This window comes from Melospiza georgiana, chromosome 5, assembly GCF_028018845.1.
Source record: "Melospiza georgiana isolate bMelGeo1 chromosome 5, bMelGeo1.pri, whole genome shotgun sequence".
In the NCBI taxonomy this organism is placed as follows: domain Eukaryota; kingdom Metazoa; phylum Chordata; class Aves; order Passeriformes; family Passerellidae; genus Melospiza; species Melospiza georgiana.
The window spans coordinates 1,306,278-1,320,678 of record NC_080434.1 but is presented as its reverse complement, the minus strand read 5'-3'; the positions used below and the strand labels follow the sequence as shown (position 1 = coordinate 1,320,678).

At 37.4% G+C, this 14,401-nt stretch overlaps 1 protein-coding gene across 1 annotated transcript in view; it reads left to right on the top strand.

Annotated features, from left to right (window-relative positions):
* Positions 1 to 14,146, top strand: part of MTMR7 (myotubularin related protein 7) — a 41,072-nt gene extending 26,926 nt beyond the window's left edge. Inside the window, exons 8-14 of the mRNA XM_058025264.1 lie at positions 3,537 to 3,646; positions 5,624 to 5,749; positions 6,539 to 6,588; positions 8,235 to 8,435; positions 9,592 to 9,732; positions 11,343 to 11,469; positions 11,937 to 14,146. Of these exons, the coding sequence (XP_057881247.1) occupies positions 3,537 to 3,646; positions 5,624 to 5,749; positions 6,539 to 6,588; positions 8,235 to 8,435; positions 9,592 to 9,732; positions 11,343 to 11,469; positions 11,937 to 12,293 (1,112 nt within the window). The 3' untranslated portion in view covers positions 12,294 to 14,146. The remainder of the gene's footprint in view (positions 1 to 3,536; positions 3,647 to 5,623; positions 5,750 to 6,538; positions 6,589 to 8,234; positions 8,436 to 9,591; positions 9,733 to 11,342; positions 11,470 to 11,936) is intronic.
* Positions 14,147 to 14,401: the final 255 nt, after the last annotated feature.

The window sequence follows — 14,401 nt, the reverse complement described above, 5'->3', positions numbered from 1 at the left end:
CCCAAACTTGCATGTAACAAGGTAACTTGAAATGTATTTAACACTTCAGGCTGCTTGGAGGGCACAAATTCTTAACATCTATTTTCAAGTAAGCTGTATGGTTAAAACATCTGCTTTTTTACTGGGTTTTATATTTGCTATGTTGAAATGTCTCATGTACCAACTTGACTGATAAGATTAGAAATCAGAGAAGTTAAGGACTTGTAAAAAGAAAAATCTTATGACTTTCAGTGTACTAGGACTTTCCCTATGTGAGATGCTAGGTAGATGCTAGGTAGTTTTTTATCTTTTTCCATTTGTATGTGTCTCTTAATCTGTTTTTCTGGTGACCTTTTACCTGACTTGAGCATGCAAAGGGACCTAGAACCAAAATGGCTGTCAAGGATGATAAAACACATTTAATATGTGTTAATATGGCTTTAAATTTTTATCATTTAATACCTCAATAATATATCAATAATTATCAATTAGTGATGTATGATCAGTATCAATAAAAAAGACGTAAATAATTTAAAAAATACAGAAATAAGGTAGCAATATCACTGTACCTATGTGAATCTCAAGTAAAGCATCACACTACTCTTTACAGAATGAGACTGCTGCTCATGATCTGTGGTAAAACTTTATAAGATGCATAAAACCTTTGAAAAGACAAATGAGGCTGATGAAAACTGATTTTAGTTTAATGTGAGCTGTATTGCTGCTTAGAAGTATACAGCATGAAAGAGATATACTTGGCCAGATGTGTTGCTGAAATGCAGGGCCAGTTTCATTCAATTTACTGGTGCTAAGCAGAAGTGAAGAGCAGAGGATCTTCACATGCCAGACTGCAGATTATTTGCAATATACAATTTTAAATAACTTCCAATGCTAAGAAAATGTGAAAAAAAATTTAGTATTCAGTTTTCCATTAGAAAATGAACTTATATTAGGAATGTATTTACTTAATTATTCATTATTTTGGGGAGTGGGGAGGAAAGGTGAGGAAATACATTTATACTTATAAAAATATCAATATTTTATTTTAGTAGGTAAAATTAATAACAATTTACTTCTTAATAAATAAAACACTATTTTATTTTAGTAGCTGAAAAATTGATTTCAGCTTTGTGATTTTACTAACTTTATTTCAAGCCAATTTATCTTATTTTAACATATATTTACCTTAGTAAAATGTTGATTTTTGGCTAAATAAATCAACATTATAAAATGATTAAATTTTTAGAATAAGGTTTTTTTCAGAATATGCAAAAAGTGTTGAGATTTGACTGTATCGTGGAAGTGAAATGCATTTCAGCATGATGGGATTTCCTTTCAAAAAAAGTGTAGTATGGATTTTTATTTTTCTCCGTTTATAGATGGGTCTATGTGAAGAAGAACCTTGAAATATTTTGATCCTGTGTGCAAACTTCCTTGAAGCAATATGTGACATTAGAAGGACGTTGCACAGCTTTTCTTGCTGAAGGTCCCAGGTGTGCCTGAGGCTGCTCTGGCACTGGGGTGGGGTGGGCTGTGCTGCAGGCCCAGGCCAGCTGAGGCCTGGCTCCCGTGTGCTGTGCCCCGAGCTGATGGCCCCACATGCTCCCCGGCTGTATTTAAACAGCAAATATCAGCTTCTCCTCCCCTCTCACCAGGAGCAGCACTCGCTGGTGTAGGAGCAGCCCCCCGGGCCTTGGACTTCTGGGGCAGATGAGGCAGGGAGAATCCCAGTGGGTTTGGCCCACAGTGACTCTGCCTCTGCTTATGGCTGTCCTGCCAGGAGTGGAGGAACATCCAGCACACCCCTCTGGTCCTTTTGCTGCTGGAAGAGGCAGTTGCCAACATGTGCCCTTTTTCTTCCTCCCCCTCTGAGACTTGGGTGCCTTGCTGGAATTCCCAGAGCTCTGCCTGTTGGCTCTTGATTTTCCTGTGCATGAAGCAGGCCACATTTCTCAAAGATTTTAGCACCTTTTCTGCTGAGATGGAAATGCCCTTTCCCTTTAGGATAACTGAATTCATAATTGAACTCAGTACTAGGGTCCAGATCAGTTGCCAAAGTCATGTGAAATGTACAGTGTATGCATTTAGGACAGTATGAACTTTGCACAGTGAAGTGGTCAGTAAATATTGACTCCAATTTCGGAGTGGGAATGAGCAAAGCACCGTTTCAGCCTTACCTTGGGCTTTTGTAAATAGAGACAGCAGCTTCAGCCAGTATTCAGCCACTAATTGGTCATGCTTCCATCTGCACAGAAACATTAATCATGTGAAAAGCTGTTTGCTTTCAGTGCTGCTATCTCTGCATCGTTAAAAATATCCTCCAAAAATTACTTTTAAAATAACCATCTGGAAGGGGCCTTACATATAAACATTGCAAGACTTTGTATGGACACATTAGGCCATTTTGCTTCTGAACTAAATGGAGTTAGGACAATCAGATAGTTCAGATATGATATAAACTCTGTCTTTGGCTTGTAAAATTAAATTTCAATTACACTGAAGGAAAATAAAGCTATTGGCCAGGGGCCACAATGGCCGTAAATAACAGAATCTTTTAAGATTTCCAGACCACAAGAGACTTCCTAAGATATTAGTAATTGACAGATCATACCTTAACTCAGTAAAAGCTAGGATATTTTTCACTGTACTCTGAAAATTAATTTCACTGGCTAATATATTTTTTCTTTAAAAGACAGTATAACTCTACATGGATCAAAATAAAGATGTAGTCTTTTTATGGGGTGATTTTAGCATCTTAGTATTGAAAATAGATTGCACCAAGTTTCATTCAGTATGTGTTCTGCTGGATTGAGGTACCTTTTTTAGATTCTGATTGGTTTTTTTCTTCTGATACCACAAACTCTATCATTAAAAAAAATAGATATGTGGATACAGCAGAATAGGAACTTAGAGCAAAAACTGGGCAATTTTTTTTCCTTCAAATGTGGCATAGAGTTTGGAAGATTTCGGGAAAATATTTTCCTTGATGAATTATGTCTTGTCTTCACCATCAGAATACTTTTTGACTCCAAGTGAAGCTTTAATAAGGTTTAATTCAGGGATGAAGAAGTGTGGAGTGAACCACTTTAACTCAAGCACCTCCATCTGTGGTGGTGCTGGGAGTGGGAGGCAGGGGAACCACTTGGGTGTCTGTCTGCCTGTCCAGCAGCAGAAATCAAACGCTTTCTGTTTCCAAGCCCTCATCATCCAATACATGAAATCCTCCCAAGGGTTTGAAAACTTCATTCCCAACACAATTTTGGAAAATACATGCTTCAGAGAAGGATGGATTTGGATTTGTTTGCAATAGGCTTTATGACAGCTTCTCTTTTTAAATTAAGTCAACATATTGGGTGAAATTTGACCCAGCCCCATTTCTCAAATACATGTGTTTCTCAAAGGTTAAATTTGGCAGAGATGTTCAAAACATAAGCGTTCTTTTCAAAAGATGCATGTTTTACACAGTGGATATCTGAAGAAGAGGTAACTCTTCTTCAAGTCAATGAAGCTTAAGGGACTCTAACTACTATGCATTTAAAAAGTATCTTATTTTGCAGTTTGTGAGCTGAAATCACCTTCAATGAGTGACTTTCTGTGGGGTCTAGAAAATTCTGGCTGGCTGAAGCACATCAAAGCCATTATGGATGCTGGCATTTTTATTGCAAAGGTAATGTGTAAAATGAGAACAAATCTTGGAGTAAGCAGATACAGAAAATGAGGACCAAATTCTCTGCTTATGGGTAACTTCTGTTATCTCTTCAGTGATGTTATACCTGAAAAAAGCCCATTTGCAGTGCTTTGTGTATGAGGAGAAATGATTCTTAAGTGCTGTGGTGTTGATGCTTTTCTAAAATAGTAAACAAAATCTTGAGTTCTTTTGTGCTGAAGCCTCTACTAGCCTGTGTCTTGTTGTGCATGTCCTTACTTTACTCCCCAAGAGTGATTGTTACTCTTTCTTTCCCTATTTGCCCTGCCTCCTCCACTGGTTTCTGGGCACTTTCTTTGTGGAAGTGGTAGTTGTAATCGATACATATAGCTATATATAATGTATAATAAGTTATATTATACACAATGTATAGCTACTGTGTTATCTCCTCTGAGTTATCAGGCAACCAACCAAATTCACCTCTTGAACCAACTCCTGTGTATTACCATGGCCAAACTCTTTAGCAGCTACTAGTTTTATTTACTTGAAAATTCTTCCAGAAAACAGTTTTGGCTTTAATAAGAAATTATTTCCCCTACTTCCCCCCCACAGTAATGTAGACATTTGTCATCTGCCAGCGGTAGCTTTAATTTTGTTGCCCCCAACCTTGTGATCTGCCTTTTACCGCTACAATTCCTATTTTTGAGATTACAATTTCTTATTGGCCATTTTACTGACATGACCTACTGCCCACAGTTATACAGATGAAAATTCATGGGTTTCTCTCCTCACCAACTGCTTGTTTCTCTTGCATTGCTTCTTCCTCCTCAGTAGGCAACTGTAGCTTCTTACCTGAACAGCAATAAATACACATATTATTATTATACCTGTGCAATAAATACACATATTATTACTCCCAGACCTACTCCTTTTCATTAGCTCATAGAAGTAAGGTTATTTACATTAGCTTTGCAGTTTTTCCCCAGTGGTTAGTCTTATTATCCTTTGTGCATATGCTTGCTAGCCTAGTGCCTTCTGACAGGCATTTTGACCCATTCTTATTTGTACGGTTCTCAGTTCTCTGTTCTTGGTCTTCTGCCCACAGGGGTACTATTTTTGTCTCTTGAGATAAACATAGATAATTTATTATTATTTGTCTTTCCCTATTAAGCCCAAAATTAACCTAAATGGGTGTTGTTTTCCCTCTATGGTATTTTTCCTAACCTACTTTATTTTCTACTTCCTAAATTCAATTCTCTTTAGAAATGATAAAAGTCAAAACCCTTAGAATTAAAAAAAGCAATCACCAACCCTCAAATTCTAAAAATAATACAATGCCAGACTCTGGAGAACTCAGTATAATTTCTTCTTTATGTGTTTATGTACAAAATAGAATCCTCTCTCCCCGATTATTACATTAAAGATACTGATAAAATCTTGCTTGTTAGATGTGGAAGTTTCCCACCACCACTGGCTTCCCCAGAAGCCCTTACAGCATGTCACCAGTGCAATGCAGTGTGCTGCAATGATGTCCAGGCTAGTGATGGCATTGGAACCAGTCATTGCCCTTAATGACATTACCATCAAGATGAAGAATAAGGAGCCATATTGCAAGTATGGCTATGCTTTTAGTGGCATGTAAGTGGCATGAGATGTGTTGGAGCATCTGAATCTGCTGTAGGTAGTTGTCTGCTCTGACAGATTGGTGTGTTTTAACTGAATTTAATGAATCCCACATCTTCCTGTAGTGGAGCATAAACAGGTAATTCTCAACCACCATATTGCATGGCCTGGGGTGAATTATAACGTTTCAAATTAGAGTAATAACACTGATTTTCAAATAACACTTATTTAAGAACTCTGTGGTAGAGTAAAAAATTAATGAGCTTTCCAAGTTTCTGAATTAATACTCTCTCTATGCCTCTTGTCTCACTTTTTCTCCCTTGCCATTGTCTTCCTCCCTGCCTGTGAACTTCCTGACTTTTTCTGTGTCCTTAGGCTGTGGCTGAGGAAGGTGTGAGTGTGCTTGTTCACTGCTCTGATGGCTGGGATAGGACAGCCCAGGTTTGCTCTGTAGCAAGCCTTCTATTGGATCCATATTACAGAACTATGAAGGGATTCATGGTAAGCGGGTTCTTTCACAGAGTAAATGAAGTAGTGTGGCATCACTTCAGATGAATGTCTTTGTTTTAAATAGGAAACAAACTCCATAAATGTCCATAAATATACCCTTTTGTTTTGTTTTGTTTCTCTTAAGTAGGAGGGAAGGCTTCTATATGTTCATGTTATAGTCTCCTGATTTCTCTATGAAACATTATTCAAGGTGGGGATCAGTTGGTCACCTACGTTTGTTGTTTTGTTTTTTCCTAATCTTGATTGAGAAACTTTCTTAGAGCCCAGAGGGCATTTGTGAAAGCAAGAATTTGTACTCATTTGAAATGAGCATTTTAATTTTGATTGTCAGAAGTAAGTCTTTTCTAGACATGAGATTGCAATGAGCAAGCTATATTGGAAAATCTCCTTTCACAGGTCAATCAGCAGCAGTAAAGCATCTAGAAGTGGTTATCAAGTTACTGGTCACATTTTAAAAATATGTTTGAGACATTTATAAGTTCTATTTTAGAAAGCAATGAAACAAGATGTTTGAAGTTGTGCTGTAATACTGGCACTCTCTCTGCATCCATGAAGAGTGCTGTTTTCCTGAGCTGGCAAGCAGTGCTCATTATTTTTCTGCCAGTTCTGAAAATTACTTAGATTTCTAATATTGCTTGCTTCCATTGTTCTTGCTTGCCACTTTTCTGATCACTCTAAGAATTAACTGGGATTCCAGCACTTCTTGTTTACACCACCCTTCTGCCTGCTTCAACATGTCAGCTGCACTCCACAACACTGAATGCAATATTCTCATTTCAGGTGTTAATTGAAAAAGACTGGATTTCCTTTGGCCACAAATTTAACCACAGGTAAGGCAGGGCTAAGGTTTTCCTTTCTATGTATGTGTATGTTTATGTAGTCTGTATCTGCTGCCATTCCAGTTCTTCTTTGTTGCTGCCTTACAAAACACTGCAACAGGAAACTGCCGTACCCTTTTCTCCAACTATGTGATTTAGCTGCCTGGAAAAGTCAGAGTGAAATATTTCTATATATGCACTCCAAAACTGCTAAGGGGAGTCCTGCATGCTGCTCTTGCAGCTGCTGTGAGCACTCAGAGGTCCATGTGAGTATTTGTGTGTGTATTTGGTTTGCAAAACCACTTTGGAGTCCAGCAGATCTCCTCTGAGTGCCAAGGCCCCCCACATAAGTCCCTGTTCATCAAAGGGACTTCTGCATCTTCCAAGGCAGTACTTAATCTTAGGCATGTCTGTGAGTTACCTATTACATAATAGAAACTCTTCCTGTTACAGTCTGTTCTAAAAAACCCAGCAAGATCTGCTCAGAAATGTCAGGCAAAGTGGGTAATTTATTTGACCAAGTTATTTTGAACATCAATCCAAAGTAAATGCTATAATGTAATGAAAAATGTTTGAAGACTTAATATATTTAAACATGGGTATATTTTCACATTTTCTTTCTTTCATGACTTTACTTCTGTTTTCTTTAAAAATTAAAAATGCAATTTTTATATTGGGGTTCAATTACATTATATTGCTTGATTTGAATATAAATTTGTTATGGTTTAAAAAACCAACAAAGTTCAGAAAATCTGAGCATCTTCACAGCACCTGTGAAATTCCATAGGAATTACTACAGTTCATATGATACTGTCAGTTGGTCTTGATTATCAGTGGCACAAGGTATTATGAAATGCAATAACCACTGACAGCTTTGGTTGGCTGTTCAATATTGCTGTATTTTCTTTGATGGTAATAGAAGTTTCAATTTTGGATATTTATAAAATTCTACTCTGTTGGCATGTGTAAATATAGTGCACATACACCCCCCGCCAGGAGAATAATTGATTGAAAATGCTTCTTCCTATTATATAGACTTACAAAATACCTTTTACTTCTATGTGTATTTTATTTTCGGTCTCCTTTTCTTCATTGCAAGTGGTTCCAAGAGGCATTTTTATACACAGAAAGTTTCATGGTCACTTGACAGTCACAGCAGCATGTAAACATTTTCCACTTCTAGAAATTTCACCAAGAGAGGGCAGCTTTAACCTGTTTTCTGCTGATGTTATAATGAGAGCAGATAGCTCTCCTGCTCAGTTTTCTCATTTGGGGAATAATCTACTATTAAGAAACTGTCTTCAGGCACACTTTTGTCATTAAGTCATTTCAGTCATTTTTCTGATAACTTATGTTACCAGGGTACAATTTATACTGATAGCATTAAAACATGGCTATGCAGCAGCCAGCTTTTTGTAGCTGGAATATAACAAGACAACCAATTAAAGAGGGTTTTTTGTTTGCAATTCTGCCTCCATTCTACTTCATGATTCTTGCATCATTTTTTCAAGTAAAAATATAGTAATACTTGAGATTTTAGAAATGAATGCCTAGGATGTACCTTGCACACTAAAGTGGGGGGTGTGTTTTCCTTATAGTTAATTCAGTTTTCTTACAGGAATTCAGGTTATAATTGGATGTATCTTGTCTTGTTTCAGGTATGGCAATTTAGATGGAGATCCAAAGGAGATATCACCTGTTATTGACCAGTTCATCGAATGTGTTTGGCAGCTAATGGAACAGTTTCCTTGTGCCTTTGAATTCAATGAAAGATTCCTCATCCACATACAGCATCATATCTATTCTTGCCAGTTTGGGAATTTCCTGTGTAACAGCCAGAAGGAGAGAAGAGAGCTGAAGTATGAAAATGCTTTCTTTAGTAGCTTATTTGTGCATGGGGTCTGTGGCTGGTGGTGTATTGAGCAGTCAGACATTCTCCAGTTTGCATGTATGTGTTTCATAAGGCACAGGGTGTGTGTCTTCTGGCAACACAGATTAATACCAAAAAAAGTTGATCCTCTGCAGTGTAGCTGTGCTGGGAGCATAATCCATGATGTGCGTGACAGGGATTAGTGAAAACTGACAAGAGCATTATGCCTTCAGCCTGTGGGCCTGCCTTTACTGCAGCCCTGACTAAATACAAGGCAAGCTGGCCCTGTAACTCCAGTATGAAATTATGGTAACTAACTCTAGTTAAATTCTCAGCTTAAGAGTTACTGCTCCTCTGTGTTTTAACCTGTCTTTGGATCTCACGTCAGTACATTTTAGTCCTGCTCTCTTAGGTACTTCCTTATGAACATCCTTTTTGTCTGGTAGCCCTCCTCAGGACTGAGTCAGCAGACTGTCCTTCTAGCCCCAAAGCAATTATGAATTAATCTACCTGTCCTGAGGCCCAGAAAAAGATAGCATCATGATTCCTGGCAGTGCTCATGTTTGCATCTGCTTGCCAGGGCCCCGGCTCCTTGATACATGATGACATCCATTGTTTTTCTGAAGCAGCCTGGTGATGTCAGCAGTAGCAATGAGAGGAGGTGCTGCTTACTGCTGCCTGCTACCATTTGCTCCCTTTCACTGCTCAAATACAGAGCAGCCACAGTGAATGTCCATTTAAAATCAAAACCTTCACAGATCTCCACATCCCAAGACCCAACTGTGTAAGAAATTGTAGCTCAGTAGGATAGGAGTGCTTTTCAATGTGGGGATCTCTTTGGTGCAGAGATCTGTCTGAAAGCTCACTTTATGGAAATTATCCTCTCCACCTCACAAAGGAACCAGTCTCTCCACCTACTCATTCTAGCTGTTTTTGCTTTATGGGAAATGGATCAGAATTTGCTTTTAGTGAGCTGCAAGGGAATTTGGGTCTCTGTTTCTCTATGTAATTTAAGTCTAATTCTGTCAAGGAAGCTGATTGTAAACTGGAAGTATGGAGGACAAGAATGCTGCATCTAAGCTTTAGCTACCCCTGAATTGTAAGAGAGGCTTTAATATATTTTTATTTAATGTATTGTTTTTCAGAATCAAAGAAAGAACGTATTCATTGTGGGCTCACTTGTGGAAAAATCGTGCTGATTACCTGAATCCCTTATACAGGTCAGACCACAGTCAAACCCAGGGGACCCTGCACCCACAGATAGCTCCATGCAACTTCTTGTACAAGTAGGTAGTACCACTTGCTGCTGGGAATTGTAGCGTGGGTTGGGTTAGTACAGAACAGAATGCCTTTGTATATAAGTATTTCCTGTTCTATAAGGCCATTTATAGAGAGTAAATTCAGTTTCAGATGCAGAATGTTTGTTCCCTGTGTGCTCATAGTCAGCCAACACCTCTACACCATTCCACAACAGAGTATTAGTCTGAAAAGAAGATTAAGATTAAAGCTATATTGATAGTCGTGTGTCCTAATTTCAAGGCTACTCACTCCTTCCACTGAGAAATGCTTCTTTCAGTCCTGCTGTCATCTGCTGTTTCTAAATTTACAGTCACTTTAATTTCTTCCATTCCAAGATTATGTGATGTTAGTTTGGATCAACTGGTGTCAAAAGTAAAAAGGATCTTTTCAAGAAATCATATGATTTCATTGCTAAAACAAGTATTTTGTAAAAAATCCCAGATCTTGCCCATGGTGTTATATCAGGTAAAACAAAGTTAAGTTTTCCCTGATATTTCTTCAAAATATAACAAAATACCATAACTTCAGAATTATTACCATTGACATTCTGAGCTGATTAATTGTGCCGTTACTCTTAACACACTTTGGGAGAACTTGAATAGAAATTCATTAAAACTGTCATTTAAGTAAAACTGATCAGTTTATTTTCCAGTTGCAAGTAATAGCACCTGTTATAAAGTCAATAAAAATCCTGAATGACAGAAATTGAATTCTTTCATGTCTATATACGAGGTCACATCCACTTTAAAACAATTTAAAAATAGTCATTAATCGTATTCTTTGGGATAGTGGGATTTATAAAAGAAGTACTGATACAGCAGATCCTCCAATGGATAAATAATCCTGTTGATTTTAATCAAATTACTTGGGTGTGTAAAGATTTCCAAGCATGAGCTATCAGATGATAAACTTAAGGGGGAATGTGATTTAAATAGTATATTATTGAGATAGGAATAATAAGCCACCAAGCAGCATGCACGGGCTCCAAAAATATCTGTCAGCTCCTTGGCCAGACAGCTGCAGCTGACAGCAGGGCTGGGCTGCTTAACCTGTCTGGTGAACTGGTCACACACCCAGGGCCTGCCTGTGGCCCTGTGCCAGCAAGGCAGGAGGAGCACCAGAGTAACACACAATTACAAAGCTGAGTTCATGGGAAGTTGAACAACAATTGAGAACTACAAATATGAAAAACTGTCTTTACTAACATTGGCTATTTTATAGGTACCATTGCTCTAAAGCCCATAGTGTAGAACAATAATACCAAAAAAAAGCTTGCATTCAGTGAACCTTTCTCAGTTGTGGTCTAAACTACATGCATCTTTCTTTCTATTGTCTATCAGAATTAATTTGAGCTGCTTATGTCCAGCTGCCTATGAGTTGCACCCTCAGAATGGAAAAAATGCAAATGAACAACAAACTTTACTAAACAGCCTATGAACTTATGTGTATGCACTCTAATGATGAATAAGCATGGATAGATAATTTAGGACAATATGTGTCTGGGGAGAAAAACAAAACAAAGAAAAAGGTGTGCACTTAAGTCTCATGAGGCTACTTCACTAAATGGGAAAATTGCTGACCTTGCCATCAATTCCAGGTTCTGGAGTGGTATGTACAACCGCTTTGAAAAGGGGCTGCATCCTCGACAGTCAGTTACTGATTATCTGATGGCAGTGAAGGAAGAAACTCAGCAGCTGGAGGAAGAGCTGGAAGTCTTGCAAGAGGTAATAAACAGCTGAGCTTGATACCCCAGACTTGGTAACTGATTATAAATTAAACCCAGCTCCATATGCTGCAGAGTCCGCTACACATTACATCCTTTTCTGGAAGGAGAATGTTCAGCCATCCTCTTTGTTCTCAGATTGTTTGTGATTGTTTTGCATTTAAGACACAAAAGTGGACTTTTTTCTTTAAGGATAAAATTTTACCTGTGTTGATACACAAGTACTACTGAAAGTAAGTTTAATCCTTCTGTAACTCAGCAGGAATTGTAGCTCAGAAGAATGCTGTAATTCAGCACTGGTGTGTGACAAATTGTGCACTTCTCATTCTCCATAAATGCAAATAGTCAGTTTTAAAGGGTGGGTTGGCCTTTGGAAGTTTATTTAAACAGAAAAAAAGCAAGGACATATAAGAGGATTTCTGCACCCTAAATGTGTCCTCCTGGTAAATCCTATTTCCTTCATTTCAGAGATTGGCAAATCTTCAGAAATCACAATCAGGTAATAATAAAGCCAAGAGTAAGCAACAAGACCGAAGCAAACAGTTTGGACTGTATGCCTCCAACAACAGCTTAGCTAACACTCCCCAGGAGTACAGCAGTGATCTGAAATCATTCCCATCCCGGAGCCCTTCTCAAGGGGATGAAGATTCCGCCCTGATTTTGACACAGGACAACCTGAAAAGCTCTGATCCTGACCTCTCAGCCAACAGTGACCAAGAGTCTGGTGTGGAGGACTTAAGCTGTAGGTCCCCGAGTGGGGGTGGCTGCTTGCCTAGTGAAGACAGTGGCAAGGACTCTGATGAAGCTGTGTTTCTGGCAGGCTGAAATACCTGCATGGCAGCAAGGATCCAGATAATGTAAAGTCTTACACAGTCTGGAATGACATCTTTTCATCAGATGAAGAATGGAAGTGGTCTGTGGCCTAAAGAAATAATCCAAAGAAAGGGAACTGTGCAATTGTGTAAGTTAAGATCCGAGCAGAACAAGTTATTACTAATTTTAAGACATTACACTAAAGAAAAGTAGTGCTGTTATATTTCATTAAGCCAATATGGTGGTTGTTTTATCAATGCTGTACATAATTATTCCTTACTTTGTACATTTCCACAGTTATTTATTGGACAGGATAATAGTTCTTTTCCTAAGATGTGAAATTCCAAAGTACCCTTACAGAAGGCTGAAGATGCATTACTGTTAGCCTCCCTGGTGAAGCAGTCAAAACTTATTTTTGTAGAGCTCATTTACCTTCAGACATATGTATTTTCTCTGCTTTTTTCTTCACAAGAAGTTAGAACAATTATTTTGCATATTCTCCTACTAATATCTTTTACAGCAAAGTAAAACTAACAAATGGACACCCTGGCTCAGGGGACAAGGATTTTTTTGATCCTTAAAAAAAATCCATTAATAAGCAGTTGCTGCTGCTGCTGCATCTGAATGCATCCAATTTGTACTCAATTCTCAACCAGTGTTGAAAGTTCAGTAGATTCTGTGACCAAAACTTCAAGGCTCACACAGCCTTTGTGCTAAAACACCCCTTTGTAACAAAAGGTGCACCAGGCAGTTTGCTCTTGCCTCTTTGTGTTTTAAGTTTGTTTATATCTTACCCTTGTTCCAAACCACCTACATAAGATATAAAGGTAAAATTTTAAAGGTGATAATATCTCTGATTCTTCAGCCCATTCTCCTACTTGAAAATGTTTTGAGTGGAAGTGAGGTACATACACAGAGTAGACAGAATAGGGAATATCAAATCACTTAAAGAAATCACTTATGAAAACATCATTCTGAATCAGTAAGTAAATGAAAACTATGCTCATAAAGGAACTGTTATAGAGAATATTTCTTCCAAATTTTGTTATTCAAAATAAACTAACCATAACCATAATGGTGTTTCTTATCCTCACACAAAATTTCCCTTTTAGTATTTGCCAACCTGAACACATCATAGCAATACTAAATTTAAGAAAAGGACTGATTCACTATTCATCAGAAAGTTTAATCTCATTTAAGAATTCAGCTATTTTTAAGAATAGGAGTAGTATTTTTCATAATCAACTGTTCAGAAGTAAACAACTGAAAAATCTTCAAAATTTGGAATGTCTTGAAACTCACTAAAAAGGTGGCCAGCCATATTAGGCTGCAACTTGATTTCAAGTATTTTGTTTTTTAAAATTTTATTTAAAGCCAGTGAGTTAAAAATATAATTCATATGGCTGCTTTTACATGCTTGAAGACAGTGCAGAATTGAACTCTAGTAGAGCAAAGTGGTAGTAATGTGAGTTTACTTAGATTGCATTTCACACACTCCTTCAAGTACAGACCTACAGAAAGAACAGTATTATATAAATATACCTCAATTTAGATCATCAGATTTTAATTATTGTCTGCTTTTCTGGAATGGCTTTTCATTCTGTTCTGTGAACATGTTATTAAAAGTGAATAGGTAAACTTCAGTATTATTACTATCCTCTAAAGGGAGCTGCTGTCTTTGAACAAATAATTCTTAACAGCAAGGTTTATCTTAATATTATATTGGAAAGGCAAGATCCTCAATTTGATAAATTACTATAGTTCAATTCAAATAAAAACAACAATAAATGATATTCTGTTGAGAATCTAGCCTTCTGGTTTTTAATCTTTATGAATTTTTAATAAATTAAAGCCCTGATTTTAAATGCACTTCTAAAAGTGTTTTGTATTTTGAACATAGCCTGTAAACTTTATGGCATTAAAGGAAACTTTGAATGGGTTTTCTCAAACTAAAGAAACATGCTGCGAAGTCAGCAATGAAAACAAAACACACAAATATTTTGCCAAAAAATCAGTCTGAAAATTGGCAATGTTATTGTACATATTTAAAATGTAAAATGGTATATGAAGACATTGTGTTCAACTAGACATGTATAGAAATAAATGCAGAAGAGGAAGAC